At 53.4% G+C, this 23,266-nt stretch overlaps 7 protein-coding genes across 7 annotated transcripts; 3 read left to right on the forward strand and 4 right to left on the reverse strand.

Moving 5' to 3' along the window:
- Window positions 1-320: 320 nt before the first annotated feature.
- On the reverse strand, window positions 321-2,843 carry KD926_010412 (Golgi transport complex subunit COG4; the record flags this gene model as incomplete). The annotated part of the gene is made up of 2 exons (XM_053095897.1): window positions 321-1,562; window positions 1,614-2,843. 2 exons carry the CDS (start codon window positions 2,841-2,843, stop codon window positions 321-323), a joined length of 2,472 nt encoding a protein of 823 aa, XP_052960070.1.
- A 641-nt stretch (window positions 2,844-3,484) lies between these two features.
- Window positions 3,485-4,582, reverse strand: KD926_010413 (SIR2 family NAD-dependent protein deacylase; the record flags this gene model as incomplete). Its single annotated transcript, XM_053095898.1, has 1 exon — window positions 3,485-4,582. One exon carries the CDS (start codon window positions 4,580-4,582, stop codon window positions 3,485-3,487), a length of 1,098 nt encoding a protein of 365 aa, XP_052960071.1.
- A 1,276-nt stretch (window positions 4,583-5,858) lies between these two features.
- KD926_010414 (putative hexokinase Kxk) lies at window positions 5,859-7,629 on the forward strand (the record flags this gene model as incomplete). The annotated part of the gene is made up of 5 exons (XM_053095899.1): window positions 5,859-5,898; window positions 5,969-6,091; window positions 6,156-6,181; window positions 6,269-6,676; window positions 6,754-7,629. The coding sequence occupies 5 exons, from the start codon at window positions 5,859-5,861 to the stop codon at window positions 7,627-7,629; spliced, it is 1,473 nt and encodes a 490-aa protein (XP_052960072.1).
- Window positions 7,630-8,312: 683 nt separating this feature from the next.
- Window positions 8,313-9,001, forward strand: KD926_010415 (uncharacterized protein; the record flags this gene model as incomplete). Its single annotated transcript, XM_053095901.1, has 4 exons — window positions 8,313-8,597; window positions 8,645-8,758; window positions 8,805-8,825; window positions 8,978-9,001. 4 exons carry the CDS (start codon window positions 8,313-8,315, stop codon window positions 8,999-9,001), a joined length of 444 nt encoding a protein of 147 aa, XP_052960073.1.
- Window positions 9,002-9,494: 493 nt separating this feature from the next.
- Window positions 9,495-13,302, reverse strand: KD926_010416 (small nucleolar ribonucleoprotein complex subunit; the record flags this gene model as incomplete). The annotated part of the gene is made up of 6 exons (XM_053095902.1): window positions 9,495-9,646; window positions 9,699-10,533; window positions 10,601-11,086; window positions 11,143-11,520; window positions 12,107-12,769; window positions 12,841-13,302. 6 exons carry the CDS (start codon window positions 13,300-13,302, stop codon window positions 9,495-9,497), a joined length of 2,976 nt encoding a protein of 991 aa, XP_052960074.1.
- Window positions 13,303-14,108: 806 nt separating this feature from the next.
- On the reverse strand, window positions 14,109-16,639 carry KD926_010417 (small nucleolar ribonucleoprotein SNU13; the record flags this gene model as incomplete). The annotated part of the gene is made up of 7 exons (XM_053095903.1): window positions 14,109-14,371; window positions 14,426-14,521; window positions 14,589-14,615; window positions 16,066-16,193; window positions 16,261-16,317; window positions 16,448-16,471; window positions 16,608-16,639. The coding sequence occupies 7 exons, from the start codon at window positions 16,637-16,639 to the stop codon at window positions 14,109-14,111; spliced, it is 627 nt and encodes a 208-aa protein (XP_052960075.1).
- Window positions 16,640-17,683: 1,044 nt separating this feature from the next.
- jhd1 ([Histone H3]-lysine-36 demethylase) lies at window positions 17,684-22,010 on the forward strand (the record flags this gene model as incomplete). The annotated part of the gene is made up of 2 exons (XM_053095904.1): window positions 17,684-21,007; window positions 21,066-22,010. 2 exons carry the CDS (start codon window positions 17,684-17,686, stop codon window positions 22,008-22,010), a joined length of 4,269 nt encoding a protein of 1,422 aa, XP_052960076.1.
- Window positions 22,011-23,266: the final 1,256 nt, after the last annotated feature.

The following is a 23,266-nucleotide window of genomic DNA, read 5'->3' on the forward strand; positions in this document are numbered from 1 at the left end:
ATTATCGTAGTAAGCCAATAAGACTAGGGCATGTCGATCTGATGCACAGTGGATCGGGTACCTTGCACTTGCAGCCTTAGGCCCGAGACCAGACCGAGAAGGAATTCGGTCATGAGCGTGGCTGCAGGTGACCAAACAAAGCAGCCAAATATTCCAACCCTCTTACAACTACTTCACTCACCGGACCTTTATCAAGAACGCGAACAATCAACTCTCGTTGCACAGAATCTATACAGGAAAAGAGGATATATATGTACTTGGATCTGAAAATGTATACACTCAATAGGACCAAACAGGAACCTCTTATTTTACCGACGACATTATCGCCTCACCATCCCTCGGATGCGCGTATGTTCCTCCCGATTCAGCTTGTCTACCACCTCGGCAGTCTCGCCCCCTCGCAAGACATCTTCCCACTCGTCCTCGTCCATTCCCATCACCAGCACCATTTGCATGCATCGTGCAAAGGCCTCGCGGTGTCGGTATCGGCCCGGTGCGCCGTACGTGCCGCCGATGTCCACCGCGGCGCTGACCACCCCCGAGATGTCCCGCTCGAGCCGCGTGGCTCCGAGTGCATTGACCCGGCCATGGTAAGACCATAGGCGTTTTTCCAAAAGTCGAGCAAGGTATGCCACCGTGACGGTCATCAGTCGGTCGAAGGCCGACGTAGTGAGGATGCGGGATAGCGGGAGAAGAAGCTCGGTCCAGCTGGCTGCGAAGCGGGGACGGACGAGTTCGGCTCGAGTTGTTGAGTCGTCGTCCGCTTCGTCGTGATGATCGTACTCGCCGTAGGCAGCGCTGGTAGGGTCGTTGTCTTCCCCGGGTTGGTATTCGATGTCTCGGAAGGTGTCGGCAAGGATAGGCCGAAGACGGTGTTTGATAACGTTATTGAATACGACCTGGATGCCGTCCGACAGGAGATCATTGACCTTGGATTCAAATGAGGATGAAAGGGTCTGTAGGGTCTGCGTTGCAAGAGTCGCTTCCGCGGGGACAGTGAACAGGGAGCGAATTTGATCGGTTTCTTCAACTTGACCGTCGGGACTTGTCATCCTCTTGGTTTCGGTGTTGTTCTGGACAACCCGTTGGACGTAGTCTACGGCCACATCCAAATTGTTGATCAACACCAAGAAGGCAATGATCATATGTTCCGGCGGCTGACCCCCTTGGACGGCAGCTCGTGGGTAACATTCATCGCGCATTTTTCGCTGTGTCATGCCGATAAAGTCCGAGCCAAGGACTCGGGATAGCGTGGGGATAACATTAGTCACCACACCGATTTGCGACGTAGCCAGGGATTGCTGCAAGACTTTGTTTACAATCCACATGATATCACCAACAGCCGAGGTGATATGCGGCGGGTCGGCTTTCAGCGGCTTTAGGGGGTTCAAGGTCAGCCCAGAAGGCTGCTCATCCAACTGGAAGGCCTTTTCGACCGACCGCCGGAAGAAGAAAGTTGTCATGGCATTGAAGGGGGCCACAAGTCGATCGTTGACCTTCTTCATCAGAGTCGAATCTTGCAGGAATGGAGGTCGTGTGAATTGGCCTTCGCTTTCAGGGGGCTGGGAACTCGTTAGTGACACATTGGTGAAGGGTAAGGCCTGTTGACTTACGTTGCAGGTTTCAGCTAAGAATCGGCAGTAGAGAGACCACCGGCCTAGCATGACGGCCATCTCATTCAGAAGCCCATCGATTTCTTTCATATCTACACCCTCATCCTCGGCAGCCCCTAGGGCTCCATCACGGGTTGCAGGAGAGTTAGACCGCGGGGTCGTGCTCCGCTGGGGCGGCAGGAAGCTTTGCACCAGGAAAGTAAACGCATAAGATTTGATATCCGTGAGCTTGCGATCGACGTGTCTCTCATCGCTCCAGGTGTCAAGGATGATTCCACCTTGGACATCGGCTTCGAGCTGCAACCGCTCAATGACCCGATTCATCTTCCGGGGGCCATAGTGACGTTCTACCAACCCCCCATGGCCATCAATGATCTGAGCGATGTGTTCAAACAACTTCGTAAGCGCATTTGCGTAGAAAAACCCATCCTTGCTCTGAGCGCCAGTTCCCGCGTTGAGGTTGGTTCGCGCCCGCGATGCCACCCCCTGGCAGACGTAGCGTCCATACACATCAAGACCAACCTCCGAGCGACCAATCAGGGGGAACAGCTTGAAGAATCGAGTAATCTTGGCACCGTTGGTCTCCTTGACGGCCTTTTCAAACTCGCGTAAGAACAGGCCGCAGAGAGATTCGGCCGCATGGTCCAGCGTGACATTGGGTGGATCCGGCACCTCAGCCGTAGGCACCATCTCAGCTGCGAACGATCCATGGACCACGTCGGACGGGATCTTGGAGGCGCGGCTCAGGTAGCTGGCGGCCGTTTCCCAGTCCTGGGGAGCTCCCATGGAGCCGGCGACACCGAGCACGCAGGCCTTCAGTTCGGAAACCTGCTCCACAACCTCCAAAGTTGCCTTCACCCGAGATTGTTCCAGATCGAGATGGCGGACGGCGCTCGAGATGCGATCCGCGGTGGCCGCAGCGTTGGAGAGCATGCCATGGCTGATGGAGCGGGTGGTGCTGGTCTGCGAGCCTAGGTTGGCTCGCAACAGATCCAATCGGCCTAGTTCGCGGGAAAAATCCTTTTGTGAGGCGACGAGAGCGTCTAGACGGGCCGTGACCGACGCCTCCTGGTCATGCAGGTGCGACAAAGTGGCCTTGATCTCGGCGACGGAGCTGGCATTGAAGATGTCCGGGGCGGGATCCGACGAGGAAGGAGGGCGATGCTGGCCTGATGGCGATGATGAAGTCTCCACATTCCCATTGGTCGGGCCGGGAGTTGATTTGGGCATTGTCCACGAAGGGGAGACTGAATCAAGCGGCGAACAAGAGGAGCGACGAGCGGCCAAATTGGACAATGGGCGATCTGGCGACTTGGGGAGGGCCGCCGCCGCAGCCCGCCGGGGAAGGCGGTGAGAAGGCTGTCAACAAAGGCCGGAAAATTACCTGCGAAATGCTTGGTATCTTGCCTCAGGCATCCAAACACCTGCAATGAGGATTGGCTTGCTACTACACATGCGCTTACTCTTGCGTGAATATACACTTGCTCTGTTGCAAAATGCTCTGTGTAGGATTACTCTATGTTTAAGTCTATTTTATATAGAGGCTTACTATCCCCATTGGTAGGTCTTATAATATATAAAAACGTAACTTAATTATATATATATCTTAACCGATTCTTGCTATCATCACCTTCGTAGTAAGTAGTAGTAAACATAGGACAACCAAACAAAGAATGGATATTTATAACAATGTCCCACACCCCAACAAACGCCGTGTCCCCTTCCCTATCATACCCCGTCTCTGTTCAACCCGTGGTTCAAGGATCCAACCCTAGAGCAGGACTGGCCCAAGCGGCCATGTCGGCTGTTTCGATGGAGCCGGATGGCAATCAATGCAGCCCCCTGATTCGGGCTCGAGGCCCTATCGTCGCTTACCGCGCTAGGTGAGGGAACACATGCGCTAATCCCCCGATCTTCTCCGGTTCGCTGCTTCTCCTTGCTCCGGCCTGCTTCCCCGACCCGTTCAAATGCTGTCGCACCCGCTGCTCGTAGGCGGTCGAGATCCCCAGAGTCCGGTCCACCTCCTCGGTCAGTCGCTCCACTTCATCCCGAAGCCGTTCATCCTTAGTCTTCACTTCCATCTCGGCTTCGCGGGATTCCTTGTCGGGATTCGTCGCCTGCCAGAGGAGCTCCAGGTCTTGTTCCCAGCCGAGAGCGCGAGCAAACTTCCGCACCCCCGTGTCGCAATCGCCCAGGATGAGGACATCGTCAGCACGGGAGCCCATCCCTCCTACTCGTTCCATGTTAATCAGAATGCGCGGGGTCCCATCCCGACAAAACGCCGGCAGACTTGCAAACGGTTGCACGGAAAGGCTCGTGCCCATGACGATACAGAGGTCGGCCTCCTCGGGAAGGGTTCGGTTGTCGAAGAAGTCCCCGGGCAGAGATTCGCCAAAGAAGACGATGTCGGGCTTCACGAGTCCGTTGCACTGGGAACAGTGCGGTACCTCGCCCTTAGCAATGGCATCCTTCATCAGGGCCTCCGGGTATTCCGCGCCACAGTCGATGCAATGCTGATTGGCGAAACTACCGTGGGCCTCGACGATGATCTCACCCGGCACGCCCGCCAGACGCTCGAGGCAATCGATGTTCTGCGTGAAGTGCTTCAGCAGCAAGCCCTTATCATACAGCAGCTTGATCAGCGAATGCGCAATGGTCGGTCGATAGCGGCCGGGGGCCAGCTCCCGCGCCAAGGCGTAGAACGGTCGCGGATTCTCTCTGAAAAACGAAATGTCGAACACTGCTTCGGGATCGGGCAGGTCGAGGTGGGCTAAATTGGCGTATATCCCAGTGTCTGGTGAACGGAAGTCGGGAATACCCGCTGACGTGCTGATGCCCGCGCCGACCATCACCACAATGCGTCGGACATCCTTTTCTTTGATGTACTTGGCCAGTGCCTCAACCGTGCGCGCCTCGAGCACGGAAGGGGGCGTTGTGTCGTCTATCAAGGTCGAAGATTCGTTCCCCATTCTCGTATCGGTGTTAGTGTTGATGTCGGGGACGGCAACGGCGACCGATGGTGGCGGTTCTGGGATCTATGAAGGGAGAAAAAACAGATGTGTCTAAGAATAGGGCAAAAGTAAGATAAGATCTATTCCCGTAATGGATAACGAGGGCAATTGAAATCGAGAATTCTCTCGAGTCGCGGGAGAGGGGTGATTACGACAAGCCATTACGTCCACTCCGCAACACAAAATACCTTTGAATTCTGCCCGCAGAATACTATCGTTCTATCTAGACTCACGGAGGGGTTCCATCTTAGCCTTGGTGTTAGGCGGTGAGATAAGCGGTGATGTCGAATCGGTTTGCCGAATAGAACCGTCGCTGCCTGAGGCGTCCACCGGGGAAATCGGGATGCACAGAAACGGTCTTGGATTCTGACCTAGGTGCAGCTTCCGATCCCTCTGGCTCGACAAAATGGGAATCCAACACCGCGCCCCTTCGGAGACACTGAGGCCCTGTCAATACCTTCTGGCGACTGGCCCTATATTGCTCGGAAGGGGCGGTTGTTGAACCGGGCGTTCCTATATCTGTGCGAAAGGCTGTCCTGATTATACGCCATATCCCCTGGCGGTAGTAGGCAGCGGCTGCTTCTGGTTGCTAGCAGCACTTCGCTGCCGTGAAATACCTGGTTAGATAGGCTTTCCATATGTGTAAAGGGCCAGCGAGCTGTCCCACGGAGTATGTTTACTACTCCTACGAAGATGATGACAGCAAAAACCGTTTAAGATTTTTTTAAGCAATTATCCTTATTACCCCTCTTGCTCTTTTAGCACAGACCTCGTATGATATAGCCCTAAAGACCGACGTGGACGCCAAGCTTGAGCGGTGATGCCTTTACAGTCAGGGGTCAAAAGTCAATACTCCGTGACCCAGTTGAGATGACATGCGATGAAGATGCAAATTGCAATCGTAATCATGATGCGGATTCCTGAGGCCAAATAAAGCTACCTAAACAAGGACCGGTGAGGCGATCCTCGAGTCCACAGCGGAGTCATCGTGAGCGCCGTGAATGGTGGAGGGCCAGAGACTTAAGGCTCCCGCGCTGCCCCACGCCTGATATCATCCAGTCGTCTCGTTGCCCCTCCGCCCACTTCTCTACTTTACCTCGTTTTCTTTTTCCATTCTCCATCCTTATTCCCCTCCGTTCCCTCTCTCCATCCCCCATCCTCCTCCTCTTATCTTGTCAATTGCTTTTCCATCGTCTTCTTTTTTCTTCTTCTATCTCCTTACCAGCTCGCCATCATGGTCGGAATCGGTCCTAAGCGCCCCCCATCCCGCAAGGGTAAGCTGATATCATCACCCATCTATTCCGTCATTCCCGCTTCGACTACATACTCATGCCCCCTCGCCAGGTTCGAGGCACGAATTGCCTCAGAATCTCCTGCAGCAGATCAAGGAGCTCGAGGATATCTTCACCGTTGATACGGCCAGGTTGAAGCAAGTGGTGGACCATTTCGTCAAGGAACTGGAGAAGGGTGGGTTAATCGGCTCTTACTACCTGGCGGGAAGGCGGTTGCTAACTGCGGAGGGTTGGTGTAGGTCTCAGCGTCGAGGGTGGAAACATCGTAAGTCTTTGCCCTCCCCTTGCCCCGACGCCTTATCGCGCATCGGCATCACTTCATGGATGTGTTGGCTAATCCAGATCCCTCCAGCCCATGAACGTTACCTGGGTGATGGGTTTCCCCGACGGCGATGAGCAAGGAACCTTCTTGGCCCTGGACATGGGTGGCACCAACCTGCGTGTCTGTGAGATTACCTTGACCAAGGAGAAGGGTGCTTTCGACATCACTCAGTCCAAGTACCGCATGCCCGAGGAATTGAAGACCGGCACCGCCGAGGAGCTGTGGGAGTACGTTGCCGACTGTCTCCAGCAATTCATCGAATACCACCACGAGAACGAGGACTTGGCCAAGCTGCCCCTAGGTTTCACCTTCTCCTACCCCGCTACCCAGGAGTACATCGACCACGGTGTCCTGCAGCGGTGGACCAAGGGCTTCGACATCGACGGTGTTGAGGGCCAGGATGTTGTTCCCCCACTCGAGGAGATTCTCAAGAAGCGGGTACGAGAAACCTAACTAGTTTTACTTTCTTCTTCCGACGTTACGGGTGGCTAATAATCATTCTTGGAGTGTTATAGGGTCTTCCGATTAAGGTTGCTGCCTTGATCAACGACACCACCGGAACTCTGATCGCCTCTTCCTACACGGACTCCGCCATGAAGATCGGTTGTATCTTCGGAACCGGTGTCAACGCCGCCTACATGGAGAACGTGGGCTCCGTGCCCAAGCTGGCCCACATGAACCTCCCCGCTGACCTGCCGGTGGCCATCAACTGCGAGTACGGTGCTTTTGACAACGAGCACATTGTTCTGCCCTTGACGAAATACGACCACATCATCGACCGCGACTCGCCTCGTCCGGGCCAGCAGGCGTTCGAGAAGATGACCGCGGGTCTTTACCTGGGTGAAATCTTCCGTCTGGCCTTGCTGGATCTCTTGGAGAGCCGGCCCGGTCTGGTCTTCCGTGACCAGGACACCTCGCAGCTGCGCAAGCCGTACCTGCTGGACTCGTCTTTCCTGGCGGCCATCGAGGAGGACCCCTATGAGAACCTGCAGGAGACGGAGGAGCTGATGGAGCGCAAGCTGAACATCAAGGCCACGCAGGCGGAACTGGAACTGATCCGTCGCCTGGCCGAGCTGATCGGAACGCGCGCGGCTCGCCTGTCGGCATGCGGTGTGGCCGCCATCTGCAAGAAGAAGAACATGGAGTCGTGCCACGTGGGCGCGGACGGTTCCGTCTTCACCAAATACCCTCACTTCAAGGCCCGTGGAGCGCAGGCGCTGCGCGAAATCCTCGACTGGAAGCCGACCGAGCAGGACAAGGTGTCCATCATGGCGGCCGAGGATGGATCCGGTGTGGGCGCCGCCCTTATCGCTGCGTTGACTCTGAAGCGCGTCAAGGCGGGTAACCTGGCTGGTATCCGCAACATGGAGGAAATGAGGACATTGCTGTAAATGTTGGACCTTTCTTGGGATGATTTATTTATATTTTTTTTTTTATCTTTTGCTTTCCTCTGTCCTCCATATTAGAGGGGATGTGCGCGTTTTGATTTGGGCAATGGTTTGGAGAAACCAGAATAAAAAAAGGTTACGATAGGGATGCACATATGACAGCATGAAGATGGGGACACACGGAGTACGCCTAGATGTCGGAATAGGACTAAATGACAGATAACTCCAGAGTCTGACAGTTCCCACTACTCTTTTCTTTCCCTCTTTTCCCCCGGGCCCGTCGATAGGCCTGTAAGCAGAACCCCAGAAATGTGGCTGGAATGGATCGACCGGTAGAAATCCTCGATGCGGAGATGCTCAACAATGTAGATTCCCCTTTTGTCGGTTGTGCAGTCGTCAAGGGAGCGGTTGCGCTGGACAGCCCATGTGTGAAGGATTGCGTTTTCGGAAATGCCTGTCCCCATGCAGTGATGGATCCATCAGTGGCACATATATGAGCCTGTAGAAGTGACAACGGTCTCATCCCTTGTCTCACATTTTCCTCTACTCCGTATACTTCGAGCGCTTTATATCCCTTGATCCAAATAAACACATTAAACCATCTTCTCCATACACTATAATTCCATCCTTCTGTTCTCATCCATCCCTACTCCCCAACCAAATACCTACCTACCTACTTATTCACAATGAAGCTCTCTATCCTCCTCCTCGGCACAGCTATCGGCGCCATGGCCGTTCCCCACGGGGGCCACATCGTCCGCGATACTCCTTCCATCTCCGAGGGCGTCAGCGCCAGCTCCACGCCTACTACACTGGTTACTGCTAGTAGTGCCACAACCCCCAGCAGTGCCTCCCCCAGTAGCATGGCCCCCAGCAGCAGCGTTTTTCCTAGCAGCAGCAGCGCAATCCCCACCCCTACTAGCACCCCCGTGCATACCACGCCGTCGCCGTCGCCGTCCGCCTCAAAACCGGTAAGTTAAGAAGCCCTCGACCGACAATGATATACATTCCCTCCCAGACTGACCGACTCGCAGAAGCAGAAGAATCCCTTCCTGTCAAAGGTAAGTACTTAACTGAGAACGCAAATCCCGTTGCGAAATTGGCGTGTCCCTCCATTGATTGCTATGGAAACGTGAGCGTTGATCGAATGTCGCTAATGGAATGTTAATCCTAAATAGGTGACGGGGCTATTGGATGTGGTACGTTTCTCTCTCTCTCTCGCTTTCCCCTTGATTTTCACTTCTGTTCACTGTTCCTTATTTCCACTTGTCTTGCTCCTGTCGCATTCCACGACAGATGGGAAAAAGTTATGATTGACAGTTCGTGTACTGACACAAACCAAACCAAACAGCTCGGATCGATAGTCGGCGCTTGAGATGCTTTAGGGCTGTCTGGTCAGTAGCAATCTGCCCTTATCTTACGATTAGTGGCAGACGCTGGCAGCAACTGGCCCGGTTGGCACAATTGGTAAGCGCGTTCGGCTTTTAACCGAAAGGCTGTGGGTTCGAGCCCCACATCGGGCGAGCTTTCTTTTTTTTTTTTTTAATTCAGATCTCTCTTGTTTCTACGAAGTATATTTTTTTTCTATTCTTGTTTTTCTATTCTGGGAGGAAAGTCATGTTTGGGACTTGTTTTACGTCTTTATTAGTTGTGGCTGTAATCTCTGAATGCTGTTTCCCATTATTTGCTATCATATCACTGAATGCAAAGGCCTTACTTAATATGTGTACATTGTCTCTATAGATATCTAGTTATTGTACTCCGTCCGGCTCAGAAGTAGCAATGTCACTTTTGTATATGCCTCCCGTCATGTCAGAATTCCGACTCATCTCTTTTGTTCTTGTCTTTCTGGTCATTTACCAGACCATCTACCCCCGGATCTCGAATAGTCTGATCCGGCCCTGTTCGTTGGCCACTGCAAGTTGCTCGGAGTTGGGCGAGATGGCTACCGACGAGATTCGGCCCAAAGGCGTGTTGGACGTGGGCCAGTTGCGGAACACGGTACACGAAGGAAGGTGAACTGTAACATGTTAGAGATCGTTTTTTGCAGAGGAAACCGAGAGAAAACTTACCGACTCTCAGAGCATCCCTCTTCCACCGACTAGCCATGACGAAGAACTGTCCGTCCGGCGCGAACTCCAGGTGACTGATCGGTGTCGTGAGCTGGTCCAGGGCACGCACGGGCTCTGGGTTGCGTGGGATAGCAGACGAGGGCTGCGTGGCGTACGCCGCTGCCCAGGGCCGCCGGTCGTACACGTTGACGATGCCGCTGGAGCTGCCGATGGCCACCCAGCGGTCACCTCCCAGCTGCGTGCGTCCGGACCGTCCTCCCAGGCTGAGCACCGTCGTGCCCACCGCGCCCGCGTCCACCCATCGGGCCACGACCCGGCTGGATTTCCTGTCCCACTCGGACACTTCACCGTTCTTGCTGACAACCGTCATACCCTCGCCGTCACTCCACCAAGCGAAGTCCGCTACGCCGCCGCGGCCGTCCACCCGGACCTGGGCAATCCACTGCGCCGTACCAGAATCGAGGACGTTGATGAGACCGCCGCCCTTGCGCGACGTGCCCACAAGCCCGACGTACCGACCACAGGGCGAGAGCTTGAATCGCTCCATGGACTTCTGTTCCTCCCTCCGATCCGCCGTGCCGTTCACCTTGTCCACCTTGCCGGTGTTCAAGTCCCAGATGTGGAAGTAGCGCCGGCGGCCCGAGGCAAAGATCTTGTTGCCAGCGGGGGCAAACGCCGAGGTGTGGATGGGCGTACGGCGGATATGGAACGAGGTTAGGAGGGGGTTGGGGGCCGCAGAAGATGGCGAGATGTGGTGAAGGAAGAGCGTCGCTGCCGGCCCCGAGGACAGTAGCAATGGGTAGTGAGGATGGAAGCAAAGCGAATCGATCGAAGACTGGCGGATTTGTTTGATTAGCACGTTGGTTAGTTATCGCCAAAGTCTAAATCAGGGCCACACTTACCGGCTGGTCTTTCCCAACGTCCTTCAACCTCTGAATATCCAGCATTTCCTGGCGCAGCTTTCTCTTTCCACCCGCGTGCGTGTTATCCTCAAGTTTTGTGAGGTCGGTGACGCCTTGAAGGAGCTTCGCAAGAGGCTGCGCGGAATTTGGGCCCTCGTCATCCGTATCCATGTCGTCCGAGTCGGAGTCATTTCGTGCCACGCTCAGCTCGGGGTTCGCCCATTCAGGCGTCGGGTGCAATTGCTGGTACTGTCTGCGAAGACGTCGAATATACTCCTTACCGCTGATCACATCCTCGGACTCGGCCACGCGCAGCTTCCTCAGCCTCTGATGGCTCGCAAGCGAGACCGTGAGACGCTCATCGTCGCTGTCGTGCCACACCGCCGGCAGTTCATCCGCCTCGTCGTCATCTTCGGTCCCGGCATCGGACATCAACTCGGTGGGCGCGGCGACGTCCGCATCCGCGCCGGAATCGAGGAAGAAAAGCTGTTGGAAACAAGTGTTAGCAGAATGAGGCCGAAGCGAAACGGAGGGCCACAAACATCGGCATCCGCCATATCGTCCAGCGCTTTTTCCTCGCCCTCCTCGCCCTCTTCCTCTTCACTGGCTGCCTCATCGTCACTCAAAGTCGATAGCGCCGTCAAACTGCGATTTTGATGGCTCTTCAATGCGTCATGGAATCCCTCGTCGTCGCCGAAGAGCATTTTCTCCAGTTTCCTCTCCGCCTCGTCCTTCTCGGGCACATCATCATCGCTATCGCTAGTCCCGCTGTCCATTTCCACGTCGCTATCATCATGGGCAGGTTTTGCCGTCTCAAAAGGCGACCGTGAAGTCGGCTTTGCCTTTTGGCGGGTTTTATCCTTGACCGCGGCTTTCGGCATTGTTGATGCGGCCTTGGTGTTGGTTGGATTCAAAATGACCTTATATGACAGTATTAGGTATAGAGATAGATTCTGGGGACAAAAGGCCGGAAACAAACGCCAGGGCAGGAAAACGAGGGCTGTCGCAGATCGGAAAAGGATTCGAAGAGGCCGCCGACAAATAATTTTCTGCGCTCGTCCGGCAGATGCGGGCGGTGGGCTCTGCGGTGGACGCCGCTGCCTTAGGGTACGCCCATCTTTTCAGGCAGCCACTCCGGTATCTACATACAACCTTCGTCTTTTATATTTCTTTATGATTATCTTTCGCTCTTGTTCCCTCTTCTGCTTAATATATATTATTTATGATCAACTAGACAAAGTGAATGAATCGCAAGAAAGAGAGGAGAAAGCGGTAATCAATTCTGTACAGACTAATATAGTGCGTGTATTCTGCTTGAACGGAAGTGACCAAAATCAAAACAAACATATGTATAGCAAGATCCGGATAGAAGAATCAAAAAAACAAAAAAACAAGAAAATAGCTCCGTAGTAATATAAAAACCGTTGCCGGTAACCCAACTCCAACATGTAACACCGCAGACCATAACCGTCAATCCTTCCGTTGTCATGGAGTCTTTTGCTGTACCGTGAGTTTCGTAGATGATGACATCAAATCATATTCGCCATGGCTGCTGCTGGAACCGGTTGAGGCAGACGAGGCAGAAATGTTCTCACCCCGGGATGCAGGGGGATAATCGGCAGCGTCGAATTTCGATAGAGCTTCTTTCGTTCGCGTCGGGCTGTCCAGATCTTTGGCGGGTCCTCGCTCCGCAGCGTCGTCCTCGGACACCAACGTTCCGTCATCCTCCAAACCTGCCAACAGTGCGTGGCGGTGGTCGTGGTCATCGTCTAAGTCGTCCTCATGGTCATCCCCTTCCTCTAGCAACTCATGCGATGGTTTCTTGATGAAAGTGTCGATGATGTAATATTGAATTGCGTTCATGCAAACGGGGAACAGGAGCATGACGAAGAAAATTTGCACGGCTGCATTTCCCTCCGTCCATCGCAAAGCCCAATCACCGACCTTGACAATGAACGGCACGAGCTGGATGAGGAAGAAGACACAGATTTTCATCCCCAGCAATCCAATGAAATATATAATCGACTGCTTGAACCACCAAAATGCACGAGGCGGGCGACCATAGTTACCCGAAATAATCGATTCCGGGGGGTTGGCGAGCGGAGTATAAGAGGCCAAGCGATTTAGTACATGGAGAATGAAGATCAGAATCGGAATACCAAGGGTGGTCTAATCGCCGAGTCCACATTAGCTTAGAAGTTTCTGGGTAGCCCATCAGGGCAAGGGGTCGCGACACTCACGTCGATGCCCAGATTCAACAAGTAGAAAGAACAGGGGTTGGGTTTATAGTCGCTGGTGATCTCCAGTTGGCCGGCAGAGAACATGGACATGAGTAAATTTGCGAGATGGAGCATTGCCGACCCAAAGACCTGTTTTGAGACGTCGAAGGCCCATACTTTCAGGGGCCGCTGCGGCCTTTCCCTCCATCGTTTGTAGACCAGAGACAACAGGGCCAGCCCCCCGAGCGCGGCCTGAACGAGGAGCGAAAAAGGTCCCAAAAGCCTGCATTCTCCGTTTTCATCATCTGGGTCCCCAGAAGAATCTGGGCCCGCTAGCGGATAGGGGATGGACTGTGCTGATGGCGAAGGCGAAGGTGACGGCGTCGCGATGGTGCTGGAAGTCGAACCGAGGTCGCCAGCGGAAGCGCAGCCGACGAGCAGGACGATGGCGGTCGCGGTGACCGCAAGTCGCGACACGGTCATGGTAGTCGCTTCAAGAATCACAGAAGGATGAATGATGTGAGTCTCAGATAGGCGGCAGGTGTCATCGACAGAGAGGGTAGCTACTAGTTCGTGGCGACGATACGAGAAGTAAGCAGTGACGGAGAACGGGCGCTTGTGTTAGAAACGGGCACGGGCAACGGAGGCAAGGTAAAAGAAGAGGAAGAGGGATAAACAAGGTCCCGTGGGAAAAATTCAGATAAGAATAGGTTTGGCGTGCATGAGAATCCCCGTGTGATTACTCCTTTACCAGCAAGGAGCCTGAACCAGCCAGGAGCGGTGGATTAGATTCATTTATTGGAATTTGAAGGGAGGAACGAACTCCGTAGGTTCCAACCGGCGGTGCCAGAACGAGACAGGACGAGACAGGACGAGACAGGACGAGACAGGACGAGACAAGACGAGACAAGGCCCCCGCAATGTGGGTGGAGTTGGTCACTAGTTCGCCTTAGTCACGCTGCTCTCGCCGCAACCCTGCAGCCTGAGGTCACAACTCGCAATACTCGGTGAAAATCTAATATGATCATCTTGTCGGCAAAGAAGTTGAATGAGTGGAGTGGGATGCTCATGATAGTTGATACCCTGACCACTGCCATCTCCTACTACCCAGTTGTTACACAGTTGCTACAAAAACCCACGAATCCTAGAAACGATCTATTACTGGACCAAACCAGAGATGAAATTAAAGCCTATCGGTCATTATCCTAGCCCCCAAACTCCAAAGCCCTTCCGGAGACTACAAGGGATCACCGGACAACACCCGGCCTGTGTATTCACTCCGGACCATCTTAGATCATAAGTCTCTCAACCTTGTCCTTGATGGTTCTGATCTGTCCCATAAGATCACTGGCCTCGTTGGTGGTGATGCTGGCCGCGATCACGGGGCGAGAGACACCGGTGGCGCGACCCAGAGCAAGCTTGCTGGGGACGAAAACGTAGGGGGTGTTCTTGTCCTCGGCGAGCAGAGGCAGGTGAAGAAGGATGGCCAGGGGGTTGCAGTCAGCGGCGAGAATCACAATCTCGGCAGTACCGCGGTTAAGCGTCTTGGTGGCTATGTGAGAGTTAATAAATGAACAGATCGATCGAGGGTATGGATTCCACCGACCTTCGTTAGCGCCCTTCTTCAACTGGCGGTAATGGGACGCCTGCTGCACGAGGTCCAGGATGTTCTGAGTGAGGGCCTCATCGGCCAGAGGCCAAGCTGTCGGAAAATGAGGCATCAGTATAACGTCGCATGCGGTTCTGGTGGGCGAGAGCTGTCTACTTACCAGCATTCGGTTCTCCAGACATAATTACTGTGGGTTGATTGAGGATGTGAGATCAAAAGATAAGATATGGCTCACGCAAAGGATCACTGCCGCGGTGCAGATCAGAATTGGATGTTTGAGGGTTGGAAGAAGGAAAGACCAAAAAAAAAAAAGCCGTCCATTTTTCTTCGGCAGAAAATCTCGACGGCGACTGGTCGGTGGGGGCCTGATCGGACTAACCGCTCCAGGAATGGTACCGAGATATTTTATGCCTGTGTCTTTAGGCATCAACAACGGGCACTGACTCACTCGGTTCGATAACTACACCTATTACTCCGTACCTAGTTGGCATTCATGCTGCAACAATGGATATATTGAAGACACAATTGATCTACCGGTAAAGAAAAAAGAAAATCTCTATACCCTACGTCTCCCTACAAGTGCTAGTGCTAGTAGTAGACACCCACTTACTATGGACACTGCCCTCTACTATTGTATTGCTTTCCTATGCTCGAAGTACCCAGATAGCAAGTTAGCAACGAGATAGTAAAGATCCCTGACTCTTGGATGTCGCGCCACGCCGTCATTATCGGCACCTTATTGACTTCTGGCCCTCGCGACTAGCGACCAGGGGTGGGTACTATTGAAGTTGCTTTCAAGCTATCCTCGCCAGGCAGCGAACAAACCTACAGATAACGGAACAAGCTTAGAACAGGTTTATGCGGGTCACCGAGCGACCCTGTTGCTAATATAAGTATGCGCAGAAGTCCGAGTCATATCGCATGGGCACCACTGCATGATCTTCATGGATCGAGGTCCCTTGTGCAGCTCACAGTTCACGGAGCGATCATCAACAACCTATGCCGACTACCGCACGCTAGCACATAAGCGCCTTTCAGTAATATGTACTCCCGTAGTCCGTAGTCTAAACTAAGCGCGAAACATTGTACATAGTACATACATACTTCGTACATGTAAGCTGCCCACCTGGGGTGCAGATTCTATGCCTGGACGAAGATCTGAAAACAGAAAGGCTGCTCACGAGTCTATCGCAGCAGTCGACGGTGGCCCGCGATCGAGATGATTACATTGATCGTAGCGACTAACTGGTATAACGGCACCAAGGCCAGTATGAAAGAACCCATTCTGTATCACTTCCCTAGGCAATCGCCAGAAGATCACATTCTACCCTCCGGCCACCCTCACACCCATGAAGAAGAGTCACGAAATCCATCAGAGTAAAACGCCAGAAACCCCACAACCAACCCATAATAAAACGCGGCCAGATGCCGGAAAAGGGGACGCAGAGAAAGCGACAAAAAGAATCATAACGTCATTCTATACCGTGTTGCTGTTTAAGACGTTCCAAATTCTCTTGCCTTTCCGCCATATCCTCTTTCGACCTAAGCATTTTTTCCGGCTGGTGATATAGGACTGCAACGAAACGAGAGAATGTCAGTCGCGGCCTCGGGCTCTCATCCCTGGGGGAGTCACGTACCGACGAGATATCTGTTCTGGAAATTGAATCCATTGAGCTTATCGCATGCCTGTTTGGCGTCGTGAACGTCTTCGTATACAACAAATGCGGTGCCTTTCGAGTTGTTGGCGATTCCCTGACGTATTTGCCTGCACCCCAGAAAGGTTAGTCCTTGCGCAACTCGATGAATCCAGGTATCCTCGAGCAATGCCTTACCGAATGGGCCCGAACTTGCCGAAAAGGTCGAACAGTTGCTCAGCAGTTACGTTGTAGCTGGATCGAAATATAGTGATTAGCCTATAGCTTCCAGGCGATTGAGGTCGGTATCGTTTGATCCCACGAGTCTGGGAGCTCTGCGACGGCCTACGAGTGGCAAAAAAAAGAAAAAACGTAGGGGGCATACTTGAGGTTCTTGACAAAGAGAATCCTGGTCAAAAATTAGCACACGGCACTAAAGATCGCGGATGATTTCATCCAGCCAACGCGTTGACCCTAGAGGGCAGAGATCGGGGTCGATCAAGGAGGGGCAGAATTGTTCGACGAGACGAAGGGCAGGAACTTACCGATTGGCTTCGGGGGCGAGCTTTCGGCTCATTCTCAGGTGGGACGGTTATGGTCCAGGGAAAGGATTCGGGGATAGAGGAAGGATGTCAAGCCGATAACCCAACGGGGCTTGGGACAGGTCAGGATCGAAGGGAGAGGAGAACCAGAGGGAAAGGGAGGAAAGAGAGATGTAATTATCCGCGATGAGCACGAGGTCGGAACGGGGCCTGCCCAGTCCCGTTTGGGTTTAGCCGTCCGCCGGGAGCCTCACTTGGTCGTTTGTCCGCGAGGGAACGAACTGGTCTTCAAGTTGTTCGAGTCGGCTGGCTCTTGGACTCTTTGGGGGGTCCGGGTGCCAGTCGGGGAGGGGGGACAGATTCCTGGATACGATCTGTGATCGTGATCCCCGAGAGATCGTACTCTGCCATCCTGCTCAGCACCAGACCGACCGAGCGGCCGCAAACGACCGGCCGGACGAGATGGCAGCCTGAGGCACCCAGGCCATCCCGCCCTTTCGCTCTCTCTCTCTCTCTCTCTCTTCCTCTCGCTCTCCCTCTTCCTCTCCCTCTCTCGCTCCCTCCCTCTCTTTCCCACCCCTCCTCCTCTCGCTCCGCTTCCACCCCATCCGGCCCGGATGGCGCCTTAGTCCTCAATCGTTGGATTTCTCCGATCTCATTGCTCGCCCCGGTCAATCCCCTCCCTGTCGCGCTCGACCTCTCGCCCGCACCCGCGCTGCCTTCCTCGGTGCTGTGCCACTAGCCCAGCCCGGCCGGCAGACTCAACCCCCTCAAACCTCCTAACGTTCCGCCGTGCGACTCTCCTCCGTCAACCTCTTCGCTTCACCTCGCCCCTCCGCCCATCCCGATTCACCCATCCCCAGTCTCCTCTATCTGTCGTGCGCCGTGTATTCTGCCAGGAATGACTCTCCTTTTGCTTGCGGTGGCCTCTCTCTAGCCCGCGTGGTCGAACAATCCCCTCCCCGCTTTGCATCCTTTTGCCGCACGCCTTGTCTGCTCCTTCGGTCCCATTCTTTTCTCTCCTCCTCTCCTTCATCCATCGGTCCCCGTACCTCCGGGGGCCTCTTCGCATCCTTACAATGATCAGCGCTACCTCCTTCTTGAATCACTCGGCCGCCCGACCGCCGCGGTATCGCACTCCTTCACCTCCGCGACGCGCCGTCGAACCAATTTCACCATGTACTACCTCCGACGCCCGTGTCTCGTGGGTTGACTGCGCCGTGTCTAAAGCTGCGAGCTCCGACGGCAATCGATACCCTACAAACAATGGTGGATATGCCACGACTGCCGACGCCGCACATCATCGGTCGAGCCATGGTCGATCCAGCTCGACCATCGACACCCTTGCGACGATTGCTCTCGCGACGAGCCCACCTTTCGCGCCCGTCTCTTATCGACCCCCCTCCCAAAACTCCGCCCCCTCCATGCCTTTGTTTCCCCCGGAGCCCGCCGAAGCTGAAGAACGCCCAGCTAAGCGGCCACGGTCGGAGAAAGATCCTTCGCCGCTCTATCCACCCCAAAATAACTCGATACCCGATCCCAATGCTCCCTCGACTTTTGATAGCATGAAGACCGATGCGGAGCTTCTACTGAATTTCGCGCGGCCTTCGAATTTTTATTTCCCTTCGTCGAAGCGAGTCAGCATTGACGAATCATATCACCCTCAAGGGAATGACTTAGATCCCCATCTTGCCATCGGGTTTGGCGTTGCGGGTTTGGAGCCGAAGGAAGAAGGTTCTGCACATAATGTCCCTACCTCAAACAATATACCGCCGTCGCGTATGAGGTCACGGTCCGATGGCTCAGCCGTCGCCTCTCGGCCAGTGCACCATGGCGTGCGACCGAGCACCAGTTCTTCTACGCTTCCGCCCTTCATGCCGGAAGAAGATGGTGGAGGGAGACACTGGGGTTCGATCACGAAAGAAATATCGAACGATACACAACTTTGCCCCGGAAGTTCTGGTGCGATGGGAGCTCGCATTGATCAATTACCGATCAGCCTATCGTCCAAGGTGGAGGACGACACAGAATCCGAGGTTACCTCTAGCCAGGCTACCTGCGCTGCTTGCAATCTAGTTCGGATTCCAGTCGATACGGGCGAGTACGGCGATGTCACCTGGATCAGTTGCGATGGTTGCAAGCGATGGTTTCACATTGTCTGTGCGGGGTTCAAAAATGACCGCGAGATTCGGACCGTCGACAAATTCATCTGCCGAGGGTGTCGGCCTGTACATGGACAGACCACCTTTGTTCGCAAATCATCTCGCGCCCGCACTGCCATCGATTACGCGGGACTCAACCAGGGACTGGTTAAGACTGCCACGGACTCGGTAGAGCATCACTATCTAGAACCTATACGACAGGGCAAAATTCAATTTCTTGCGGAGAGTTTCCCGCGCATGCGCCCAGAACTTGTCACGGCCGAATATTTTGAACGTGGCAGTGGCATGACGGAGCCAATTGTCATTCCCGCCCATATGAACTCTCGGGCGCCGATCTCTGCCGGCGGCCCTGAATATGATCTCCTCGTCCAGGAAGCTCCTACCCAGGAAATGTTCGACGAGCTGCTGGAACATGTCCCCGACGAAGACCAGAATTTTGAGCGGGTGCTGGATTGCGGCCAAGACCAGTTGGACATGGTGATCCCCCAGGGCCTCACGACCAGGGCTGTGGCCGAACTCTATGGCCCCGAGGAACGAGTGGAGGTTATCGATGTCAAGTCTCAACAGGGAGAAGACAAAAGGTGGACCATGCAAAAATGGGCTGACTACTACGAAAGCTCTGGATCAAAGATTGTTCGGAATGTCATTAGCTTGGAGGTGTCGCAAAGCAGACTGGGTAGGCTGATTCGCCGGCCCAAGATTGTTCGCGATCTTGACCTGCAGGACTCAGTCTGGCCAGACGAACTTAAGGCTGTCGGCGACTACCCTAAGGTGCAGTTCTACTGCCTGATGTCCGTCGCTAACTGCTACACTGACTTCCATGTTGATTTCGGTGGATCTTCGGTTTACTACCACATTCTAAAGGGCAAGAAAACCTTTTTCTTCATCCCACCTAAAGACAAACACCTCAAGAAGTACGAAGAATGGTGCAATTCTCCTGCCCAGGACTCTACTTTCCTTGGCGATCAAACCAAGGAGTGCTACCGCGTTGATCTTTCCGAAGGCGACACCATGTTGATACCGTCTGGATGGATTCACGCCGTGTGGACCCCCGAGGATAGTCTAGTCATCGGTGGCAACTTCTTGACGAGGTTGAACTACGGGATGCAGATCAAGGTCGCCAAAATCGAAAAAGATACCAAGGTCCCGCGGAAGTTTAGGTATCCGTTCTTTCAGAAGATCCAGTGGTACACCACATTAAAATACCTGGAGGATGACCCGATCCCTCAGAGCGTGCTAGATGCCTTCGCACAGGACGAAAATTACCGCTTCCATAGGGATTATCCCATTTACTACGAATTCGGCGAACGGGAAAATACAGCGCCCGCCGGATCCCCCTATCATAACTCACGCTTCTACTCCCAAGCGGAGCTCGAAGGTCTACTAGACCTGGCCAAGTATCTGCTCCGGACCGCTCTGATCGCAGGCTCGTATATTGTCGAAGGCGTGACGATGGACGCAAGAAATGCGATCAAACGGTCCATACCCAAGGGTGCAGGGGACCCCGTCGACACGGTCAGAAAATTCGGAATCTGGGTTGCGTGGAAGCGCGGGAACGAAAAGGCAGCGCAATGGACACGCCCCGGTGCCGTCGAAAGCAATGCTAAACTCAGCCTGACGGACAAGAAGCCCGCCGGGCGCCCTAGCCGTCGCTCCGAGCGAAATGTTGACAGCCAGCGTATGTATACCGAAAGACAAGCGGTGCAGCGACTTCCAGAGCAATCCCGCGAGCTCGAGAATGGATTCGTTAGCACCGGTGACTCCGTCTCCTCCAACAGCGGCGTTTCCGTTTCTGCCCCCTTGTCTTCGAGCAGCGTTGCACGGGAAGAGACTGCCCCGAAGCCCCGGACTGTGCCTCGCGGATCTGGGTTAGGCCCGAAGCGAGTTGCTTGTGATGCTTGCCGCAAACGACGCATCCGATGCCACCATAAGGATGACCAGAGTGATATGATTTCCGCAAAACAAATAATGGTTGGTGCTTTCGGTCCGTCAAGTCAGTCCTCTTTGGCCCATGACGCTGCATCTGCATTAAATTCCCTCGCAGCCATCGCTTCAGAGGCTGGCTTCCAAGACAATCATGGCAGGAATCACGATGGATTCGAAGCCGCAGGAAAATACAGCTCGGGGACATTAGGAACACCCCATTCAGTTGCACATAGGCTTAATGATATGAGTCCTGATGGATTAGGCCACGGAAAGAAAGGGCGTAGCAAAGCCTGTGATGATTGTCGAAAAAGCAAGGTTTGTATCCACGTTAACTCCCTCATATACGCGATCTAAAATATTAATGTTCTTGCAGCGCCGGTGCATTCACGATGAGTATGGAAGAATCGACCCCGTCAAGGCGCAGGAGCGGTCGAAGCCACGAGCTGCGGCCTCCGCCAAACGACCACGGCCCCACGATGAAGGTCTTGTATCCACGGCAAATAAAAGACCCAAGCAAGAAAACAGTACATCTCCTGTGACCAGGCCGGCGCACCTTAGCCGAGAGGATGAGGCATCCAGCAATCAAGCTTTCCAGCCACCGGTCCATGTTCAGAGACATACTACAACCGACCATGCCCCACTGACGGATTTCCAGCATGCGAGCAAGACGCCCTTGCATCAGTCGAGGATGATGTCGGCAGAAAAGGAGGCACAAGTCGATCAGTCCTCATATGCCTCGCCGCCGGCTTTCCAGACGGATCCAGTTGTTGCCAGAGAAATAAACGCAGACTCCATGTCGTCTAAACCTGCCGCTTCGCTCGTGTCCCCACCAACTTCCCTGGCCGACGAAACCGACGTCCCCCATGAGCATGTCGACGGGGATGGCGAACACACCGCAGTCCTACACACTCCTACGTCTAGTTCCCGCCATTCCTCCCGCCAGCCTCGCCACGTTGACCGATATGTGCCCGAAGTCCATATCATCAAGAACACGAAGCCGCCATCAACCCACACCCCAGCCGCGCGACGCTCGTCTTTCAGTGCATTGAGCGCCGCTACGCGCAAAACCACGCCGGGTCCGTCCTCAGGTTCGAAGAAATCCTCTTCACGTCCCTCGTCATCACACACGAAGAAGGCCTTTTCTCCCGCGGCAGAAAAGAGGCTTGACCGTCCTGCCCCTTCTCCTGACGGCATCAAGAATCCGAAACGTGAGCGAGGAACCGTTGCTGACGAGGAACCGGATGCTGAGAGCCTACGTCTCATTCGCGAACTACAAGAGCAAGAATTCGGTCTGCGGAAACGAGCAACTCGCGTGTGAGGTAAAACGAGTCAATTTGTATGAGGTCGCGTACTTTTACGGGTTACGATAATACTCTTCTTTCTTTCGCGCTCCTTTAGACTATGTCAACCGGGCAACCCAAATAGCTTGCTACAGAGCGACTCTGACGGAGCTTCAGTGACTCTTTTTTCCCCTTCTTTTCTTTTCTTTTACCTTATACCGCCAACCTTTTTTCCTTGCTATTTTTGATCCTTTCTTTTCCTTTCGTTTATTTTGGAATGCGGAGTTTGAGAAGAGGGGAGTTCGTGCGGAAACTTGGGGGTTTGAACTCTTTTTGGTCTTTGACGCTTTTTTTTTTTTTAAATTTCCTTTTATTTACATGGTTTATTGGGCGTTTAATGAACAGGCCGGGCTTTCATTTGTCCTAGGGCCGTTCCTTTGCATCGATTTCTCTCGCGTTTTTCAATCCTTCAATTATCGAAGCATGCTTTTTCGAGCTTTGCGTGTCGATTCCGTTTGGCGTTCCAGAGTTGTACGTGGGGAATTTCCTGGTCAGACCGTTGACCTTCCGAGACATTATTTACTTTTGCTCATCGGTTCATCATTTCACCTTTTCTTTTTCTTTTCTCTCTATCTCTTTTCCCCTCAATATCCTTGTTCTCTGTACTCGTTCTCTCTTGCCATTTGTCTTGGTCAGTACGTACGGAATCACTTGCTATGTTCTTGTAATGGGCTTGAGTTGAATTAACGGCATTCCCCTTTGGCTTCTTATTGCTTCGTTAGGGTTCTCTGCTGGCGCTTTTGTTGATTTTTTTCAAGCTTCCCTCTATCTATCCCTGGCCTAGGGAGAAGGGGTGAGCCGACATGTTTTTTTCGAATTAATAATACCCCGGAATTTTTTTTATATATCATTGGTGATGCCATCGACCTTATTTGAGCTGGTAGTCTGTACTTTCGTCGTGTCTGTCTTGCGAGTTCTGTTTTTGTAGGTTTTTTTTATTGCTCCATCGTTGTGTTTCAGATAGGTGAAGTCTCGATATTACAAACAGATGTAGTGGTCTTTATCTATGCAGATGTTATCAGGACTTAAATCACATGCATTCATAATTCCGGTTAACATGGAAAAAAGAACAAAATAAAAGGAAATCTTTCCCCATAACATAAAAGTCATGGATCTCGTCAACCGACATGTAGCTCTAATTCCATCCTCAGAGTACTCGCCGGGAGTTCAAGGAAGACACGGATTAACACGTAACTCATGGGGTATATGTATCCTATACGGTGTATCTTAATAG

Source organism: Aspergillus affinis, assembly GCF_023601865.1.
Source record: "Aspergillus affinis strain CMG 70 chromosome Unknown NODE_7_length_541545_cov_85_609384, whole genome shotgun sequence".
Lineage (NCBI taxonomy): Eukaryota > Fungi > Ascomycota > Eurotiomycetes > Eurotiales > Aspergillaceae > Aspergillus > Aspergillus affinis.